Source organism: Armigeres subalbatus, chromosome 3, assembly GCF_024139115.2.
Source record: "Armigeres subalbatus isolate Guangzhou_Male chromosome 3, GZ_Asu_2, whole genome shotgun sequence".
Lineage (NCBI taxonomy): Eukaryota > Metazoa > Arthropoda > Insecta > Diptera > Culicidae > Armigeres > Armigeres subalbatus.
Window position 1 is genome coordinate 395,840,494 of NC_085141.1, and position 23,387 is coordinate 395,863,880.

The window sequence follows — 23,387 nt, forward strand, 5'->3', positions numbered from 1 at the left end:
CACTCGTTTTCCAGCCATTAGCTCGCCAAGCTGGACCTGTAAAGCACCGAGGACCGCTGACAGTTTTATAACCGCACACAAATATCGAACAGAGTGTATCTATCCCATTGAGCTCTTCTAGACTTACCTGCTTCGTTACCGAATCGATGAGCCGCACGAAGATATCCTGTTCCTGGCGAGCACCTACGGACAGAGGAAAAGAAAATGGGTAAGAAAATTTTAAAATTGCCATTTATCCGGGTGATGGTTTCAAATTCAATAAAATAAACTATTAGCTTTATTGCTTGTGAGCTCACCGCTAGAAACAAGATTTAACACATGCGATAAATAATTGAAAACTCTCTATGCAGCAGAGAATGAGAGAGACTTCTTCCATTGGACGGTGCGGCATCGGTCTTTGTCTCAACCTCACAAGGAAGCAAACAATCAAAACACTTAATTTTAATTGGATAAATTAAGAAGATAAAAAAGTTAGCCTTCTCTCATAGTGGTGCGTTGCCGTTCGGTTTTACGTATCCGGCCAACCGGCGTGGTGCGTTGCCGGTCGGAAAAGTGAAAGTATGAGCCACGAAGGCGACTGCCCCTTTAGGGCCTTGGGGACTTGAACCGTCCCCAAAATCTTATTTGTCTAATGCTCCCGTTCCCTCTGTGGCGATGAAGAAAAAGCCCAACCAGGCGCCAAAGAAAATAGAACCCTCTGATTTCGCATGTTAGGGTGATGGTAAATTGTAAGTTTTCAATTTAGTTTTATGTTCGTTCTGATGTAGTCTTGAAACACAGCTTCTCAATAAGCTAATTACAATCGCATTGTATGTTATTCGGACATGAACATGTTTTATACGCAAGAGTCTAGCGAGCTAATTGGGGAAATAATACTTCCTACATTAGTTTACAGTGTAGAACTTTGACCCTCTTATAAATATAAGTGATTGAAGTCGAGCTGATTTATGTTGTACTCGACTATACGCAAATGTAGTCAATTGAATTTGCATTGGTAACCAGGTCAACTAAACTATGAAATTCTTACGAAAAACTAGGTTTTCTGTATTATGTGCTTTATAATAATAAGTAACGTGTCGATTTGATTCGATCTCTTTAGATTGAAATAAATTTACATAACACAAATTTGTTCCACCCTAATACCCATCATTGGCCGAACAGGTATCATTAAATTTTCCTTTTTCCAATAGAATATGCTCTTTTGCACATATGACTCACGACGACAATGGCACGCTTCTCCTGGCCCCGGAGGGAAGACTTTTGGAAACGCAGCAACAGTCCGGTAAGATCCCGAAACCGGTCGTCGTCGTCGGTCGAGTGTCGTAGACAAACCACAAAGTTTTGGAGCAAAGTTTACCCAATAGGTTAGCGGTCGGTCATCCCATATGAAACAAAAGAAGAAGAATGGCTTTTCCACTGTTTGTTCGCCAGAAGTAGCGAAGCGCTGGTGGAAATCCTGACCAGAAGAGGTAATTGTTTTGGTGTGATTTATATGAAAAATCTTTATCTTTTTCATAAATGGCCGGTGGTTGGATCAGGCTGACGATGTTGATGAATTTTGCCAACGTACGGAGCCAAATATGCGGCAATGTTTGGATATTAAACTTTAATTTCGATAGAGACCGGAAAAAGGTGGTGGTCATATGGGATAAATGTTCTGCTCGGGGTATATGATGGAGTACAGTAGAGGATGGATTATTTATACAATTTATTGCACGACCCGAATGAATTATTGTGGAGGGGTGAGTCTGTTTTTATGAACGGTCACTCACAATGGCTGAACTAGATTTAAAAGTTTCAGTTTTTCATATGTGGTTGCCTGACTAAACGATACTATTCATTAGGGACTTTTTAAGTATTGAAAATTCCATCCTCTGGATAGAATGTCCAGCCGTTTGCTTTTGAATACAGTTTATGATGATCATTTTCCTACACATAATTAACCTGAAGCTTCAAGTGTATTCGTATGCATATGCAAATAAGAAGTCGGGCATTATCATGACATAACAACCTATATTTGTGTCGCGAATACTAACTGTATTCAGTGCTACGTTTTCAGGTGCCAGCCAGCTCTGAAAATGATTTATTATGTTACTATTGCGACTCATGCTTTCCGTACCAGAACAGAAAACAGGACATAATGTATGCTAATTAAATGGCCGGGCATGAGTAAGTAGCAACATGGAGCGGATAATCGGAAGAAGTGCAATCCTTTTGCATTTGCATATATTATGCAAGACAAACTGATGATAATTAAAACTTTTTGTCACACCGTAGCTTGGTGTTTGTGTTGCGCCATTTGCTTTGACTTGAAGTTGATAGCTTGAGGAGGTCGAAAAGTATGCATCAAGAGGATACCATCCACAATGTACCTTTCAAATATTGGAATACAAAATTGTTCAAATCATTTTAAAGAAATGAAGCAATTCAATGTATTAGTATTACTATTTCTAAATTGGAAAATCGTCCTCGTTCTCTGTTCAAATAGATTTTAAAACAAATCAACCACTTTCGTCGTGAGCGCATATGATGTGGCAAGTAACAGTCCCCATCTAGAGGAGGGAGGGCCCCGAACTTGCTTGATTAACTCTCGAATTATGTAGAAAGTTTTGTTTCATTTTTATGGGGGACCACCTCCCCTCCAGAGGGATCTCGAATCACCACATAGACATTGCTTGCCTTCAAAATCTAGGCCAACATTTGAAAAGGGCGTTACAGCTAAAATTTATTCCTTTTGAGCCCTCGTCTCTATATAAAGCTATACTGCCCATGATCGCAGATTTGTAACATTTGCATTTTGATTGATTTTGTAAATCGTTTGTCAATCCTCCCCACAAACTCAATCATTTGCAGCTTACTACAGATAAGCAAGATAAAGTAAAAGCAAGATAAAGTAAAGTCTATTTTACTGTTGAGATGCAGTAAATTGAGCTTTCTGAAAGATTCGCAGGATTTTTACAAAATGAACAAAAAAGCGAGTGTTACAAATATGCAATCATGGGCAGTATTATGTAGACAAAGAATCAGAAGGAATAAGTTTTGACTGTTACGCCCTTTTCAAATGTTGGTCTACAAATATCTCCATGTAAAAAATTTGGTTCCATTTTCTGGAGTAGTTCTCGAGTTAGTTATGCAGAAATTCATTATTTGTATGAAAGCCACTACTATCAGGCTGCGAGAAATTTAGAACCACTATTCAAACGTTTCTTGTTTTTAAAAGCCTTCGCAGGCCAAATTTGTATCAATTTCCTTGATGAGTTTTCATGTTATGTAGACAGTTGTGTTTCATTTGTATGGATACCACCCATTCCAGAAGGAGGAGGGGTCTCAAATCGTCATAATAACCTCCGGGCCCAAAAACCCATGCGTACCAATTTTCATGCCTATCGATTTAGTAGTTTCCTAGTCTATAAGGATCACACAGACAGAAATTTATTTCTATGTAGATACATACTGCCGTCATACGCATATTTGTCCCATGTTTGCTGTTCAAAATAAAAGCAACTGTAACTTTGATGACCGATTGAGCAGATATTTTGGCAGTGAACTAAAACCACTTTCCTATTTGACCTAGTGCGTAATTTTTGAACGCGTCATTCGAACATTCGAAATAAAAAGATATTTAGTATGTGTAAATTTCAACAAATTTTAGTCCACTGCCTTCAGCTAAATCGGTCATCGGAGTACAAAGTTACAGCTTGTCAAAGTTGACCATTTTGTATGAAGAACGGCTTCCGCTGCTATATTATTCTGAGCACAGGTGTATATGGAACAATAATGCGTATAACGGCAGTATACTGCCCATAAATGCATAATTGTCCCATGTATATAGGATAACAAGCAAACATGGGACTGTTACGCATTTATGGGCAGTATAGATAGATATAGATATGAGATATGTAAATTAAAATTCGCCCAAAAATATTACATTTTGGAGAAAAAAAATTATATTAAATATGTATATGAATGTAGAGAACTTACCGTTTGCGTACAAAAGCTGTAATCGATACTGGATGCCATTATTCGTCTTTGTGCTATCAGACTCCTGTGGAGCAGAAGAAAATAAAAAATATAAAACTGCGAAGTTTTTGTGATACTGGAAAAATATATATATATATAGAGCTGTGTTCACCTCTTTTATTTATAAGGAGTATCCTATCAATATTTTTTGAAAATTAGAAAACCAACAGATTTACGTTTTGGATAGAATACTGGATATTGACCAACGCACGATTCTCTGATTTTTCGATACACAAATAAAGAACGCTGTTAAATACGAGTACTACCAAAACCATACTAAACTATAATGAAAATTTGCATGTTGTTACTTAGTTACGTTATCAAGATTATTAGAAAGGTGTAATAGGGGAAAATACCTGTTGTCGACAATCTAAGCCTGTCGCTGAACATATATATACAATCTTTATTGGTGCGATTTGAATTGAAACATAAAAATAACGAATATTTATCTAAACCAAAACGTGGATAAAGCTCAAATGGTATACAATTGTATGCTCTTCTATGGTGGTTGGTGTTAACTAAATATATCAGAAAAAATATTTCAGCTCTTTTAGTGGAATGTCTTCAACTGTCTAAAACGAGTTTAGTACTTTTGATTTAATTCCACCACGTATTGTTACAGATACGTATTTTGACCTCAACTGTGAGGCCGTCTTCAGTGTCTCGTACTTGACTCGACTTGAGTCACAAACTTGTAACAGATCTACCTTGTTTTAATTAGCAATGCAGTTTCAATTGTTAGTTATCCTTCAGGAATTCCGACAGGAATATTTCAAGAATTCCAACGAGACTGCTCCAGGAGTTCCAACGGGAATGTTCCAGAGATTTCATAGTACATGTTTCAGAGATCTAGAAGCAAATCGTCGAAGAATTCTGAAGAAATCTTTCGAGAGACTCCGAATTGATCCTCCTGGGATTCCGTAAAGAATCCTCCAGTGATTCCGAAGAGAATCCTCCAGAAATGTTGAAGCAAAACGTTGAGGAATTTCGAAGCAAATCATCAGAGGGATTCCAAAGCAAATCATTGAGAGATTCCGAGACAAAACGTCGAGAGACTCCAAATAAAATATTCAAAGTATTACGAAGCAAATAGTTGAAGTATTATGAAACAAATCTTCGAATGACCGAAATTCCGAAGAAAATCAACGAGAGATTCTGAAGCAAATCCCGTGGTATTCCTCAACGATACCGAAAGGAAAACAGTGTGAATTCTTCTAGATTGCGGTTGGAACACTTTGATTATTCTGAAAGGAATTCGTTAGAGATTCCAATGAGAATTCATCTCGGATTTTTATGGGAATTTCTCTCGAATTCTGATCTGAATTCATCTCGAATGCTGATGGGACTTCTTCTTCTTCTTCTTCTTCTTCTTCTTCTTCTTCTTCTTCTTCTTCTTCTTCTTCTTCTTCTTCTTGGCATTACATCCCCACACTGGGACAGAGCCGCCTCGAAGCTTAGTGTTCATTAAACATTCCCACAGTTATTAACCGTGAGGTTTCTAAGCCAGGTTACCATTTTTGTATTCGTATATCATAAGGCTAACACGATGATACTTTTATGCCCAGAAAAGTCGAGACAATTTCAAAACTGAAAATTGCCTAGACCGGCACCGGGAATCGAACCCAGCCACCCTTAGCATGGTCTTGCTTTGTAGTCACGCGTCGTACCGCACAGCTGAGGAGGGCCCAAAATGCTGATGGGAATTGTGGTGATTATCATGCTGTTTGGCAAGCTGATAAACTGTCACTCCAGTCCGTGATGGTTGACCACATGTCTTTGACTGCTGGCGAAGTACCACGATTGCTTTGATTGATATTTTGGTGGTTCATCGTCGTTGTTCATATCAAGCTAACTTTGATGCTTTCAAATTAATTAGATATTGATATTGCCTTTTCATAATTAACACAAGTGCAATTTCACTGCCACACAGGACTTTTTCTCAGAAATGAGAAACAAATTCATTTGTCTTCCTCCATTATGATAGGGTGAAAATGGGAGATGATTGTTTAGTCTTTAAACTTGTTCAGTAATTCATCATGCTACATATTGAAAATATATATCACTGCTAACTAACTTTTTAAATCCCAGGGAGGCTATTTTTTTTCTTTTCCTCTTCTCTATTTACGCCCCCCTAGCCCCCCCTTATTTATGCCAATGCTCATTTTAAAGGAAAGCACGCTCATCTGGCTCAACTCAAATTTGGATCAGTTTTCTGACTTTAGTCAAAATATGAAATTGTAGCCTTGATATCAACTTTTAGTCATGTTTGGAGATAGGCAAACTTATTTCAACACATTATTGCAAAAAAAAAAATCAATATTGGCAGAGGGCTGTGGTTATCATTTTTGAATATATTCATGGTCAGCGTTTAAGTCTGGATAGAAGCTATTGTGTTTTAACATTTTTTTAAAAACTTTAAGATAAATGCCAACGCCGGTCAACTTGTTCGTTTTTGTGCTAAAATCAAATCGCAAATCAGACTGATGAAATGAAATCGAAAGTTATTTCTATTTTCCCGTTTCATTTCCTTTAATTTTAAGTGAATATAGCAAGAGAACCGTCTGTTTGAGAAACTGCATATGTGACACTTTTGGCCAAAATGAGATTTAAATCATGTCTATAAGTGGAGCAATTTTGTTGACATATGCAAATTACGGCTTACCAATGCCATATTTTACCCCTTTCCATTAAATATTTCAAATATACCATCCTATCGTTGTTGCTACCCACTATATTAATAAAACATCAAGCCCTTCACTCAAAAATGTGGGCTTTGTGACCATACGATTAGCAACGTCTGTCATCTAGGGGCATTTTGCTGCTATGAATAATGGCTTTGGTTCCCGTTTCTAATAGAAGGTGGTTAAGTTGTTAATCTGTGTGACGTAGGGATCCTATAATGAGAGATATGAAAATACTTTTACAGACGATTTAGCAACGCTGTTACTTTTGTTAGCGCTTCCAGCACTTGCCGCAGCGCAAAATGTTGAAGCGTGTATATGACTTTGCATTTGAGAACAATTTGGAATATGTTTGTCTGTCCACTAACAGTGTTTAAATAAGCATTGTCACTAAAATAGAAGTGTAATACAAATGATCGAAACACGATACATAAACTAGATTACTTCTACTCGAGAAAGTAAAACAAATTGTTTATTCGATGAAACTTTTCTTAAAGTCAATCTCAATACCACTCAATCTGCAACAATAACAATGTTCATTTGGCTCACGTTTTGACAGTTCTCAATGCTCGATTAGCTTACAATGGCCGCTTTCGCATATCTCTCATTATAGGATCCCTAGTGTGACGGGGCTGTATACTGTTTCGATGAAAAAAAAAAACATTTCTAGATGAATATTTCTAAAGGTCCTAACTAACGTTTGTAAACAAATCGAGTTAATAATCTATTCACTCGCATTTGCACCTAATTTTATCGTTCAATTTGAATCCACATATTTTTTTTTATTTTTTCGCTAAAAAATTGTCCCAGTGTAAAACGTCCAATCTGCATTATCGACAATATCTCACAGATCTATCAGTCTGGACCTTTTGCAGTTTGACAGTCCAATCTGAAATCTGTCATAACAAAATAAAATATCAGATTGGACCTCTCATCATAATGAAACAAAGTTCGGTATTCTTTGTAATTTCAAGTAAACTTAAGTGAAAATATCATAAAATAAAATCTTATAACTTTAATGGTAAGTAATTACATAAATTTTGCTTGTTTGGCAACTGAACTTATATTTATTTGCAACGCAATCCCTTCTATAATAGCGCGGAACAAGAACGTAGGAGCCCCATAGTATCAATGCAGCTCAGATTCTCCTGCCAGTTTTAAACCTGATTCAAGCAAGAAGCTCCAAAGCGCCTGGTGGAAAATTTATCCTAAAAGAGCTAGGGGAAGACACCCAGAAATCGCCCTCCCCCCAGTTTTCGCCCACCTATTTTAAAACTTTATTTTCTCGAAAACTAGTTGGTGGAAACAGTTAAAGTTCAGTTTTTTTCATAATTGATTGATGCTTGTATGGAAAAACTTTAACTGTAACTGTTTTCAACAACTAGTTTACGAGAAATTAAAGTTTTAAAATAGGTGGGCGAAAACTGGGGGGAGGGCGATTTCTGGGTGTCTTACCCTATATAACTTAACCGCTGCCTTTTCGCGTTACGCAGCTAATGATGGAACAGGTTCAAGCCGCTACCTATTTGTTCCAGAAAAACCCTATCGGCGATCGTCCAGAGAAGCGTGTCTTCCGTAAGATTCTTCCCGTTGTGCGGTTGTGATCCCCCGAATCAAAGTAAGATTTAACTTTTATTTTTATTTAACTACATAGTATATCTATGTTTATTGGATAAAAAGCAAACAATATCTTATAACAGATCAAGATGTGCCAACCACGCATACTAGACCCTTTGAAATAGTCTTTCAACTCAGATGTAGGAAAGTACGTAAGTAGCGGCTGGATAGAAGACCAACTATTCGTATCAAAACTGTTATGTTAGTATCCGAAGAAAAGGAAGGATCAACTGACGGCAGTGTTTCTGCCTCATGAGACGTGAACCTAGGCATCTCTGGTGTAGTGGTGGATATACTTTTCTGATGGTTGGCTATAGCGTCGATTCACCCATGCCTGGCGAATTGTTCTTCCAATTTTCCCCGAATGTTTTGGGTCCCCAGGTCCGATTTCACCACGTGCAGCCAGCGTGGTCGAAGCTTTCCATAAAATCGCTGGCCTCTATCAGGTTCTCTGTTAAATATTGTTTTTACTATTGGATATAAGCATTTGCTTATCAGTACAATTGGAACTGTATATATAATTGATTGTGGTTCACTTTGTATCCATGCAAGTAAGTGAAATATTTGAGCGTGATATGCCTAATACAAAGTAGTAATTCGCCATACAATCTCGATATGAAATTAGACCTTTTTATAAAATATATATTGAGTTTATCTCACGTCACGTCCCCATTGGGACATTTGTGCCTGGCAGCTCAGTGTTTATTAAGCACTTCCACAGGTATTAACTGAAAAGTTTCTTAGTCAAGTTACCATTGTTGCACCCAATAACCTGAATTTTATACGAGGACACTCCTATGCCCCTGCTACATCAGAAAACTATTTGCATATCAATCCAATGACCAGTTTTTGTTGCGAAAAAATAATGTTTATAAAATCTAATAAAATTTTGCAAAATTATATATAACACTGTGTGCTTCACGGCCGTGCGGTTAGCGGTGTCAGTCATCTAGGCGCATTTGTGTGCTATGGAGTATGGGTTCGATTCCGCCCTAGTAAGGAGGAAACTTTCGTAAAGCAGAAAATTATCTACTGGTCGACTGTGTGTTGTGTAAATGTCCTGTCCGTTGTCTAATGCTGGGTCAATGGGTAACGACCTGGTCAAAGACGGTGAACCTGTCTTTTTATTTTCTGAGAATGCAATTTTGGTCGAGTAGAGACTAGTACCACAATTGTGTCACCTTGTACCATGCTGGTATAACGTGAAAAACCATAATACAATGTGTAATAGGGTGTATAACCGTGGTATACCACGGTCCTTGTACCACAAGTGTGTCTTAAGTATTAGACGTTCAATTCGTGCCCAACTTGAGCTTGCTCAATTTACTTGTCCGACATATATTAACTTAATACATATAATAGAAATGGGAGCACAAAAGTGTTCATGTTCGAGAATATCAACATTCGCTCATTTATGCATTTCCTGTACTGCCTATAACCCATATTTGTTGGGTTTCCTATTTATATGGGACAGATATGTGATTATAGGCAGTGCTAGCCTTTTTTAGCCGAGATCTATTCGTTTTCATTTCGATTTTTATTAAATTACATTAAGGTCCTATGTGATTTTGGTTTGCGTTTTAAGTCCAATTTGACAGGTCCCAACTGATTGTTTGAACGCAATAGGTCCAAAGTAACAAAAGTATCCAAAAACCCTAGAAAAATAAGGCAAACTTCAAAATAATCATTCTTATTCAATTCTATGGCTGTTATTTTGTCTGATAATGATATAAAAATCGTCACATGGTGTTTCAAATTTAATTGACATTATTTTCTACTGCCAAATATTTCAACCGAGTTTTCTCAGATCATGGCAAATGTTAGATTGGACCAAATGAAATGTTTGTCTAGATTTCTCGGATGCTTTCTGTGGTGTGACATCTCTCGGAATGCATCATTTCACCGAAAGACTTTCCGCGGAACGACATTTGGCGGAATTTACTTTAGGATTAATTACTATTGAAATTATTATTATTTTCTTCATAATTATGGTGATTATTCGCATTGCAAAAGTTCATCATCCGCCTGTCTGTATTTTAACGCGTCTACCCGGGATGAAGAAAACGTAGGAAATAATGCCCGATATAAGGCAAGGAGAGGAGATATATATTTTTTTAATTGCCGTATCGTCCCGGTGTAAAGCAAAGAGAGAAGATAGGGAGTGAGTGCTAGTAATGGACCCCGTGCGTATAATGGACCCCCTGAACAAAAACCAAAAGTTAATGCTGGAATCAACGATTTCCTGCAAATTCAATAGCCAAAAAGAATAGATAGTCGTTTTTTATATGAATGCATATGCCCGGTATAAAGCAGAAAGAAAAGATATCATCTTTAAATGATCCAGTCTGCCCGATATAAGGCGAAGGAAAAAGATAAGGTCATCTTTCAGTGAACCTTTTTGCCCGTAATAAGGCAAGCTAATATAATCTAATCTTTAACAGAACGCAGCTTCCAGTGAAATGAGGTATTATTTTTATTAATACTAATTACGTAAGCAGTTTTTCTGAGTTTTCCAAATTCAATTTATTCTGCTGATTACACTCTAAGATGTGCTGCTACAAAGCAAGCTACCATGCTGTAGGTGGTAGCTTGGCTTGGAAACCTCACAGCACAGTAAATAAGCAATAAGGCCCCAAGAAAGTAGTTTTACGACATTATTTTAAAATACGAAGCACGTATATTTTTGTGAAAACGGAGAAGCTCGGTAATTAGTATTGCATGCGTTTTATCTTTAAAGGAAATCAGTGAACAATATTACCGTTATCAGTATCGTTATCGACGATTAACTGAGCTTACGATAAAAATTTCTTTTCACGAAGTAAAACCAATTTACTGAGTTGGAAGTATGCATTAAATGCATGTTAAACTACTTCTGTTTCATCCTCTCATGTCTCATATCTCATATCTCATATTTCCCACTTATCTTCACTTCACGCTTCTCATTTTTTACTTCTCACTTTCCATTTCTCACTTTTCACTTCTCTTTTCATTTTCTTTATCCTGAGGGTTATACACACTTAAATTTTTCCACCGATCTCGGCTGTGCAAATCTCGGTTTAAGTTCGTTTGCTGAAATATCGGCTGAATGGACATATGATTACGGCGGCTCCTTTGAGTGCCCCAGTAAATAAATGTCTCTTTCAGCTGAGATATCGGCAGAAATTCACGATCCGAGAACTCGGCTGTGCTGATCTCGGCAAAAGAATCAAAAAATGCCGAGCGGAACTGAGTGTGTATGAAGTTCTTCACTAGTCAAGAGCATACAGAAGTCAGATGGGATCCTGCCCAAAAAAGAAGGATTGTGGACGAACCGAGATACAAAGGGACAGGAACACAGATACGATGACACGATTCCGTCATTTTGATTAGTCATGAAGAGAGGTGAAAGCTCCATACTTCCAGATGTTCTCCATAGGGTTTTCGATGCGGGTATCATATTGGAGAGTTCGGGTGTACCACTGCGATCAGTTGTTAGATCTATTGTAGCATTACCCGTATCCTTAGGTACATGCCGAAATTACTTTATTACTATTGAGAAGCAATACAGCATCGGTTTCGATATAGTTCTTGTTTTGTTTTTCTCAAGAGCATCATAACAGGGTCCCGCTGCGCTGTTTAGAACAGTAATACTAGGTCTCTAGTCGAGTCAAGTACAAGACACTGAAGACGGCCTTACTGTTGAGGTCGAAATACGTATCTGTCAGGATACAATTAAGTGGTGGAATTCAATGGGATTGTTCAAACTCGTCTTATGACAGGTGAAAACATTCCACTAAAAAGCTCAAAATAATTTTCTTATCATCAGGTGTAGGATGTTTTCGGGTGCGAAACATTCTCGACTTCCTGGGCATAGCGTATCCATTAGAGTGATTCAAATTTTGACTTTTTTGCCCCCCTATGCTTAAACGATTGCATTTGCCATTTTAATAATCCTCCTAAATTTTTAGCAAATTTGAATGTAATATGATTGTGCACACGTAATTTAAAGTTTGTATGGAAATTACTATGAAAACTGACCCTTATGTGAAAGACCGTTCCGTGAGGTGGCCCATGAACTATTCAAATATAATCAATAAATTGACTACACAGAATACTTCTCAAGCTGAAAGGCAGTAGTTGTTGCGAAGCGATTTGTCGTTTCTAAGCAAAGTTATGAAGAAAACAAAAATGCTCATTATTGATATTGATGTTATTCGTTTACGTGTGAAATCAAATTTCCCACGATTCAGTATTTCTTTAATAACTTTTCATGCGAGCATCAAATCCCTTCGCAACAAAGACGACCTGTTTCCTTGTAAAATTTCCTATGCTGCCAATTTACTCATATGTTTTTAGACCTTAATGGGAAGTGTTGGGAAACGGTTTTCCATAAAAGTAACTGTTTTCATAGTAATTTTCATACAAACTTCAAACCGCGCGTGCTCACTCAAATTACATCCAAATTAGCTAAAAATTTAGGAGGATTATTAAAATGGCAGATGCAATCCTTTAAGCATCGGGGAGCAAATAAAGTCAAATTTGAATCACTCTAGTATCCATTGTACTTGCCATACATGATCCATACTCAGCGAAAAAAAGAAGACGAAGAAGATATGTCTTCAGTATCTTCAGTCTTTTGCATGCTTATTTTATTGCTATGTGTCATTTATTTAGTTAACATCTAAACAGATAACACTGAATCAACAATTTGACGCCACAATGCACGGTTCGAGGCCGCATCTCTCCATCCTCGGATACGCCCCACGCTCGCCAAGTCGTTCTGCACCTGGTTATTGCTATGTAGCTGCTTCAATTATTTTATCTTCTACTGTCCATGAATAATTAATGTGGTGTTCCAGTATTGTTATTGGCGAATAAAAACAGGATAAAAGCTTTAAAAGAAAAGTTCATATTTGACTTACCTGATCCTTCTCGATGAACCCGATGAATGCCGTCCGTTCGATTTCGATCGGCTGTCCGGCCCGGTCGTACAACGCCACCACAAAGTGGAAGAAATTGGACTTCCGCAGATTGCTCGGGGGTTGCTTCTCGAAGTGCGCCCGGCCAATCCCCAGACTGCAAAAGAGATAGACCAACGAAAAACGGGCGCATTGTTAGTGGTGATAATTATATTAGATTATGTTGATGTGATAGATACAGGATTTGAACGGTTGTGCACGGAGGTGGGTGCTAAAAAATTGACGAAAGGATGGCTCCGATAGGTGCATACAACTGCAGCACATTCATCCGAACCGTTCAACGTAACCACGAACGGCCCCTAATTGAGCAATGAACGACTGGCCATAAAATGTTATTGAACCATTTCGCATTTTGCGTTTAACACCTACGAAGCCAGAGCAACGGATTTCGGCCTGAGGGTAATCCGCTTCGATTCTGTCCTACCACCGGTAGCTGTGAGCTGTGGGTTCCATCGGGTACGGAGTCGGAAAATTATGAACCTGTGTGCTCGTTTCACTGAACGGTGCCAGCGATATTCTAAAGAAGGGTCCCCGGGGAGATTATGGCCTGCAGCGAGAACGCAACAACGAATAGTGCTGCTGCAACCAACAACCAACGGTGGGCGACCAAACTGTCTGCGATTCTCAAACGGCGATATTCTATAGCTATCGGAAAACGGTGGACCATATTAAATTCATGAACACCATCATTGTTGGTTGGCCGAACGGCAACTTAACCAAGGCAAGAGCTGTATCGTGAACAATTATAAGCGTTTAAGATATGGTTTAGAATTCGAACATGTGCTTTCGGCAGCGCAGAGTCAAACAAATTGTCCAACTGCTTCAGGCGGGCGGATATCTAATCCGATAAGAAGCGTTCATTCTGTCGGCATACCTACTCAAGGTCGGCGAATGAACAAATGCGAATGACAAGCTAACGACATCGGACGGCAACTTCTGATTTTAGTTTTTGTACATAGGTTTGTTGATTTGCAGCATGTGGCCTACATAGTTTAGAGTTCATTGATGGTGGGAAGTGTTCAACTTTCTTCAATCCATATCGATTTTATTATTTTAAGACATTTTTGGGATGGTTCTATATTTGACCAACAACATGTATGATGAATAATGATTGCATTTATGTATTGAACTATTTCAGATTAATTGAAAACCAAGTTACTCAATCGAGAATCATTCAATTAGCCGACAGTTGATTTCAGGCGGCTATGATCGACCAGTTGTCCACCTAATTTAACAATCCAAATTGATTTCACGCTAAATCAAATCACCGCCCGTAGCCGTAAGCCAAACTCACGCGCTAATTTACCACCAAACTGTTTACCAAATCAACCGACACCAATTAGACACCCTCTCGCAAAACAATCAGTACCAACTGTCAATCGGTTTACCAATTAATGTCGCGAAACGCATGTCACTGTAACCGAATTATGCGAGTGGCCAGTCGCGGCAAATCTCGCGGCCCGTAATCAAACTGAAATTTGTTTAAGACTGATTTATCAATCACCAGCAGCGGTGGATCAATGAACTCCATGTACAGTACAAGTACAAGAAGTCTACGTAGATTTTTTCCAGCAACAATACCCAAGTGGGCTATTAGTGCTTGAACCCTTTCTGCTTCAATGACAGGCCAGCCCAAGACAGCCCAATCGAAGCCCGGCTCCCCAAAGATTGATTTCTTCGAAGGCATACCACTGAGAATGGAGTAATTGAATTATTCACTTTTTGCTCTTTGTCTATGTAACACATGCAATCCACAAGATTGGATCTCCGGCATAGGCTGCAATTTGAATGCTTTATGACGTCTTGTTATTTTCGGTTCAAACTCAGTCAACGAGGTTAGATGGTCGGTCCCCTACATGCATTATTGATCCTGAGGATTTGCGGAGGACTGCCTCTTGCAACGGAGAGCGAAGAAACCAAAGAAAAGAGATATGTACAAGTACATGCATGCATGTATGCAAAGGGTTGTTGGGCTTTTGCACTGGTCAATTTATCAAACAATAAATTTGATTAGTAACCAATTAAATTGGTACAAGCATGCAGGGCACCCAATTGCAATACAACTGGCAAGGGCAATCGGGTTGTTTCCGAAAACAAGTGGTAAGGGCTAAGGGCAGGGGTTCTCACATGGTGAAATAGAAGAAATGTAGATTTTTTTTCAAGTGTTCCTGTTTAACAAACTGCCAACTTCTTCTTCTTCTTATTGGCATTTCATCCCCACATTCGTATATTATGAGGCTAACACGATGATACTCTTATGCCCAGGGAAATCGAGACAATTTCCAAACCGAAAATTGCCTAGACCGGCACCGGGAATCGAACCCAGCCACCCTCAGCATGATCTTGCTTTGTTGCCGCGCATCTTTCCGCACGGCTAAGGAGGGCCCGAAACTGCCAACTAATATCACCATATCATATTACTATATCAACAATTAATAATACTCACAAATACCACAATGTTAGTGTATCTGTTGCAACATTTTTTACAGGATCCTCTATAGCTGCTATGTATAAACGAAACTGGATTTCATAGCCATATAGGACAGTTAACCGTTTATTTTGTATTTGCAGTTGATTCGGACTCATTTTTTCTCGTTTTATTTCAATGTTCAGTGTTGTAAAAAAAACTCAAAAAGAGATAATTCTTTGTTGAATAATTGTAAATTTCTGTAACATTTTGTTTTTCGTAGAATTGAGTACAACATAATAACAAATAGATACTGTTGAAGAAAACCGAAGTGTGCCATGCCCGCCGCCAGTTGCGAATTGCCATGCGTCAATTTCTTCACATTCCAGCCAATTTAGCCAGTGCAGGCTATCATTGCGATTTATCTTTCTGCCAACACTAAGCGATTGTGTTTCGTACTTTGAAGAAATTTCTGCTCGGATCAGCTTTATTTTGTATAGAAAATTGGTCTTCACAAGAACCGATTTATTTTCAATAATGCACCCCCAAGTCACAAACAGCAACAAAACCAAATCAGAATCTTGAGAGAAAATTTCATGTGACTGCTACTTTCGCCATCCCCGCGAATATTTTTTTGCAGCGGCTCCGACGCGCGATTGTGATTCTGCTGCCAAAGGCAACTTTCTGGTTTCTGGAGAGCCACTGACACCGACGACAGCCACTCGATAATTTGCTATCAAACGCTATTTCGTAATGTCTGGGACACCGACTGGATGCAAGGTATCTTAGTGAAGGTGCCCAAAAAGGGTGACCTGACTGTATGCGATAACTGGCGAGGCATTATGTTGCTGTGTACCGTTCCCAAAGTTCTATGTAAAGTTATCCTAGCCCGGATTCCGGAGGAGATCGATGCGACTCTTCAGTGGCAGCAGGCCGGATTCCGTGCCGGAAGATCCTGTGTGGACAATATTGTCACACTCCGTATCATTCTGGAGCGGGTCAACGAATTCCAAGAGTCCCTTTACTTGGTATTCATTGACTACGAAAAAGCTTTCGACCGTCTCAATCACGAGAATATGTGGGGCGCTTTGAGACGCAAGGTGCGCTTTGAGAAAATCATCGGCCTCATCGAGGCACAGTACGAGGCCTTCTCGTGTAGAGTGCTGCACAATGGGGTCTTGTCCAACCCTATCTGGGTCGTAGCTGACGTGAGGCTAGAATGTATTCTATCACCGTTACTGTTTCTCATCGTAATCGACGAGATTTTGGTAGGTGCGATTGTCCGTGAACCAAACCGCGGGCTGTTATGGCAGGCTATAACCATGGAGCACCTAAACGACTTCGAATTGGCTGATGACGTTGCACTCCTCGCTCAACGGCGCTCTGACATGCAGAGTAAGCTCAACGACCTTTCCGAGCGCTCCTTTTCTGCAGGTTTAGTCATCAACGTCAATAAAATCAAATCGTTGGATGTAAACAAGCTGATTTCTTCCAGTTTTACAGTAGGGTTTGAGTTGGGAGACAGGATCTTTCGAATTTCTTTGCAAGCCAGCTCATCACCGAGCCTTTCGTACCCTGATTTATCTGATGTTTCCAGCGATTTTTCAGCAAAATTCCAGCCTTTGCATTCAGTCAACAAGACATTATAAAATCATGCACGACATAAGGAGCCACCAGGACGCCATATGGCCGTCAGCCTTGAGGAACGCCTCTTAGCCGCTCATTTTAGTCGATCAACAGTCGTCCTAGTCCTGCGACTGAGTTTGGAGACGGGATCTTCCGATCTTCAATAATCGGAAAGTATGGTCAACAAACCAACATTGTCTCGCTTAAGTATTTTTAGTTTTTTGTACGACTACTTGTTCTAAATGGCAACAAAACAATAACGCTTTTTCACCATTTCATAAACTGCATGATGTCTCCAGACTTCTCCAACACAGTCGAGCCATTGCTTGCAGCGTTCAACATCTGTCCTGGTCGTGTATTCAAGACAGAATACGGGAGCTTCCAATCTTCATCTATTGGCAGGTATGATCAACCAGTAAACCGTCCTGCGTCTGCGTGTTTCGGTTTCCAGTGTATATGTCGCCCTGCTAGCATCATCCGTAATCACAATCTACTATCAGAACATGGCGGAACTGAAGAATTTTACAACGAGTCAACATGAACGTTCAACCATGGCCGCTTTGGAACAATTTGACGCTGAGGCTTACTTAATCAGGATGTTGGCTCTCTGTTATTTTATTGACAATCTGCGTATATGTCATTAGTATTAATTATCATAACCATACATTATTGAGGACAAGATATTGTCTGTTCATAAAATCACACAAATAAATCATCAACTCATAAATAAACTCCCTGGACCCAATGCCCAATGTTAAAACTTGAATTGGGTAAATACGATGAAGGTTCAATCATTACTGTATGGATCAATCTGCTTTTATTTTGATAATTTCCCAAAACCCACATTGAGAACCTCTAATCGGGAATGATGCAAAGGCATCTCCAATTCCAAACACCCCAAGTCCAATCCAAATCCAAATGCGTGTGACCGCGTGCATCAGTTTGTTCCCGTACCTTCGTGACGGGGCTGCTCCAGTTGTTGTTGGTTGGTTGGTGTGATCAGCTTCACAGGAGCACTCATATTTTGTTTATTACGGTTATAATTTCCTACTCCTGGATATGGCCATTATTGGCACCCTCCAGGTCGTTTGGACGTTTGGTTCGGGCGCTATCACCCCGGTCGTATACAATATTTGTGTGTCTGTCTGATTGTCCTTCTCATCTGCGCTCCGTACGGCGGCTCGGACACACAACTGTCGTCCGATTCCTGTGCGCTCTTTGTGTGAGAGGCTATTTTGTTGTGGCCGTTACGGAAATTGACCAACATTCGATGGCCCCTGCCGCCGCCGCCACCGCCGATCTCGAACCGGATCAGTGTGGTCCTCCTCATCAGCTTGTTCCAATTTATGCATTCGACGCCGCAAGGACATTATCAATATTTCGATGAAATTTTATTGGAATACGTTTTGAATAAATTTGTACTGTTTTGCATTTTAATGTGTTGCGGCTTTGGAATGTTCGGGCCAATCGGTACCTTGAATATCTGCATCTGTGTAGTCATGCAGCCATGGCACTTGTTATTTTGAAAAGAAGAAGCTCAGGATGTTTGGTAATGCTGTTCGATTGACGAAACGAGTACTAGTTGGGCATGTTGGGGTATGGCACTATTTGTTGATTTACTTGCTTAACCAGATCAATTGTTATTCATCGCAAATCATTTCATTAAAATGGATCGTGCAGTACCTTAATATGTAAACTACACTGCAAGACCAACATTTGAAAAGGGCTGAACAGCCAAAATTTATTCTTTCCAGGACATCGTCTAAATGCATAGCTATATTTTTAAAACACTTTATTGAAAGGATTTTTCAAAACATATTTTAGAGTTCATCACAGGTACATACACAGATAGAAAAAGTTGTTGAAATTTACACGAAAGTAATGCACATAAAGGGAATGCCAAAAAGAGCGTAAATTTAAACGATATTATCACCTGAATGTATGCAATTCGTATTGCATTATGCCACTTTTTATACGAATAAGTGTTATAATGCTATGTAAATTGCATACATTTAGGGCGAACTTGTTGGAAAAGATCCATGTACGCCCAGAATAGTGTAATTTTCCACGTCTTTATTATTTACGCGTCGATTACTTTTCATTATTTTTTTCTGTGTAGACAAAAAACTGAATTGAATTACTTTTGGCTGTTACGCCGTTTTTGGTCTAGCGGTCCTGAAAACAAAAAGTTATCCAATTAGGAGGCACCCCCTGTATTTTAACTTTGAGTACGAGGCGATTCACAAATTACGTAACACTGTAGGGAGTAGGAGTGGGTCAGCTCAATTTATGAAGCTTATGAACACTTAAAAATACTGTAAACCACGTAAACAGTTTGGAATACGGACAAAGATATTTACTATAGCATCACTCCAAAACTGAACTTTTGAAAAAATGCTCGAAACCTCATAGTGTTATATACCAATTGACTCAAATCGACGAATTGAGGTGACGTCTGTATGTGTGTATGTATTTATGTATATGTGTGTGCACAAAAAAATGTGAGACCCATTTTTTTGTACTTTGCCTAATCCAATTTGCTTGCATTCGTTGCATTCGACGCGGAGTCCTGCCTAATTTTTCGCTATTGAAAGTTGGCCCAATCGGCTATTGCGTTTTGGAGTTATTAAAGAAAAATTGTTTTGACGTTGGACTTACGTCTTTCTTTACTATACTGGGTGTCATTTAGATTTTTGAAAATCGAGAGCGTTACGCTGGAAGGGAAGATTTTGGACGTTACCAGCGCCTTTATCTTTCGATGGATTTTGAAGATTTGGTTATATCAATCGACTCGGACATTCTCCAGCATTTTGCCTATTTCACTGAAACTTAAGATTATTAACGATAAGCTATTGAAAATTTCAATTCTTGTCAAAGCCAGCAAAAATTTCATATGTAACCAATCCCGTGCATTCCTAACACGGACATCAGAATGCGGTATGTCACAGGCCTTCGGGTCCGTCGGAAGATTTTCTTTGTGTATAAAAGAAGCAGTGCCTGCCGCGTGCGAGTCATTACAATTTGTGACAGCAGCGCGTACTGACGTGCTTTTAGCTCGCGCATTTTTCGTTTCGTTCGTTCGTTCGCTGTGTTTACCTACACAGCGACAGCATGCAGTCACCAGCGGTAGAACTGCCGGTGGGTCTGCGAAGTGGGCGAATTTTTTGTCATTCTGTGCTTGATGATGGTCGCGTGCAATGGTGTCGGTTGCGATGGATGCAATCGCCGGTTGCGATGGATGCAGAAGGTATTAGCAATTAAAGATGCACAATCAGCAATAGTGTTAATATCCATTTTAGATTGGAAAATTTTGCTGAATTACATGTAAATGTTTTAAAAAAGTCCGCAAAAATAATTTCCAAAAGAATATTTAAATACACTTTATCTTATACCTTGTTTTTTATTTTCTGAGAAATTGTATCATTAAACTTGACGTAGACATGGAGTTTGGAATCAAAACATTATATAATTTTTCGTTGATGTATTAGCAGTATCTCCTCTATTATAGTAGGGTCACTGCTCCTTGACTTGTTTCTTATTGTTGTGATTTTTTTTTTCATCAGTAAGCATGCATGGTAGCAAAAAAAAGCAACGAAATTGGTGCTGCATTTATTTGTTTGGAAAACGGGACAGTTCCCCTAAAATAGCACATTTTGCCCAAGTCTGAAAATTTTATTAATAGAATTTTTAAACTTCAAACACTATTAAATATATAAATGCCATACATTTGCTTGAGTAAATGAGGGCTTAATAGTGAGAAGTAAAGCAATTCTTATTATGTATTTAATTATTAGTTTTATTTCCAGAAATTTTGTGTTTATTCAATTTTTCCTAATAATTCTACACGCCGTGGAAGTTGTCGTTTCCAATATCAATACCTATAATCAAGCTTCATATATCCAAAGGTTTGAAGTTAAATGTAAATACGTTACGTTTATACAAGTCCTACGTCTACTCGCGGTTATGTTGAAAACATTACCCATTGCTCGTTTTTTTCAATTTTCTCAAAGGTCAACCTTGGAATAAAAAATTCAAAATCATTTTTTTTTTCGGAAACGTTCAGATGAACGTAAATAGACATAAATTGATGAAAATTGTAAAATCTATCCCCCTAAAGTGCTAATTTGACCTCATTTATGTTATTTTTTATAATTTTAAAAATTCGCGAGAAAGGCACCATCAACGCTAGGTGGATTAATCTGGGTTTTAACCTTACAGTAACCATAAACTAAAATTTCCTCTTAAAACATGTAGTAGGCTCATGTAAGCTGATGCAAATAAACTGTCTACTGAATCTGTTTACAGGTGCCAACAGGCTCAGTTTTCTCGTACATCAAAGTGTAACGAAAAGGTTATATATTCACTCCAAAGTCGATTTTTTGATAGAAGGCCCGGAGACTCATAGTGTTATATACCAATGTCTGTCTGTGTGTGTGCATGTATGTATGTGCGCAAAATAAACTCACTCATGTTTTAGGGACTTGCATTCGAAAGGGGATTTTTTACACATTGTATCCTATTGAAAATTGGGCTGACCGAACTATTAGATCAAAAAGTATGACCAAAATACAACTTTTATACAAAAACACGCTAAGAAAATCTCACGCAATTTTGTTTAGTATACCTGAAGCACGAGAATCAATCGAATGAGAGTACCGATGGGTGCTGGGAAATTCGGGTGTATTTGAGCGATTGGGCGTATCAATGCAATCCCACTTCCGCAACCGCATGCAAATCAGTTTTACCCTCGGAACTGCATTAGTAAAAAAAAGCAAGAATGAAAACTCGTATTCCCAGCTGCAGCCTTTTTTAACTTAAATATACCTTTCTCATGCAAGATGTTTTATTTGCTTTTACTATCTACCAGGTATGAACAATGGGGATAAGGCCAAATGTTTGTACTGGATAAGTAAATTATATCTAAATTATATCCAACCAAAGACTAATATAAACACTATTTATTGCAACGTGAGGTAATAAATGGACATTTCCATTAAGTCTTGCTCCTTTTCAACAAGAAATCCTGTAAAATGAAAGAAATTAGTCTTTGGTGACTACTTTCCCCGATGGTGTAAGCCCGGACAAAACCTCAAAAAAAAATTTGTTAGCTCGTATTTTTTTATTTTCACACATATATTTAATGGAATGATTCCAAATTTTGGCAGTGGCCAAAACGACGAATATTGTTATTTCAGTAAGTAGCAAATCGTATCGATTTATAAATAACTGATGCCCATTTCAAATTTCTGTTTCATAAATAAGACTTTAATTTCTAAGATGGTGTGTTTTCCCCTTGTATCGATAGATATAAGCAGATATTGGGAAGCACTACCTCTAGGGGTTCAAAATTGGACATCTACCATAGCAATGCACTGCATAAGCATATGCGGTATTCCGAAAAATTTCGTTTCAGGTGGTTCGAAACGAAATTCCGCGGAATTTCGCGTAATTTGAGCATGGCGAAATCTGATTTCTTAATTTCGTTTCGTTTCGTAAAATTATAAAAATTTCGCTACAAAAAACTTTAAAAGCTAGTTTTTTCTAGCGAAACGGAATGCGCCGCTGAACTAAATCACAAAGCTGTTTTTGAAACTTAATGTTCGAGACGAGCCAGCCTCGGTACATAATCCCATTCTGAGTTGATAAATACGTATTTAGTTTTCTTCTATAAAACGTCTTCAGCGTTTTGTTAGAAATGTCTAACAGAAAACGAAAAGAATCTTTAACTATTCTATCCTATCCGATCCATTGAGTCGATCCATTAAGACATCAGGCTCAGAGTGTAAATGTAAACAAATATGAATCAGATCAGTATAACTTTGTCAAAAATGCAAAGCCGTGGCGCAGATTCCTACGGCCCTTGTGAAGTCTTTTTAGAGCGCCTCTTTCTTATTAAAAGCCGATTTCTTCACTTCGGCTTAGGCCTCAAATCAGGTTCAAGCACATGGGTGACCACCGCTAAAGAGTTAAGAAGGCCGTGAGGAAAACAAAATGCAACATTTTACGTTCAAACAACAAATTGTATCTAACCTAAAAGTAAGAATAAAAAGTTCAGAGGTTTGAAGATACTCCACACAA

The 23,387-nt window shown here is 38.6% G+C and overlaps 1 protein-coding gene across 6 annotated transcripts in view; it reads right to left on the reverse strand.

The window, feature by feature from the left end:
* LOC134226867 (transcription factor collier) overlaps window positions 1–23,387 on the reverse strand; it is a 182,052-nt gene that overhangs the window by 138,183 nt on the left and 20,482 nt on the right. For all 6 annotated transcript variants that reach the window (XM_062707920.1, XM_062707916.1, XM_062707919.1 and 3 more), the window contains exons 2-4: window positions 13,220–13,373; window positions 3,982–4,045; window positions 128–183 (exon numbers count right to left, since the gene is read on the reverse strand). In XM_062707920.1, the coding sequence (XP_062563904.1) occupies window positions 128–183; window positions 3,982–4,045; window positions 13,220–13,373 (274 nt within the window). The remainder of the gene's footprint in view (window positions 1–127; window positions 184–3,981; window positions 4,046–13,219; window positions 13,374–23,387) is intronic.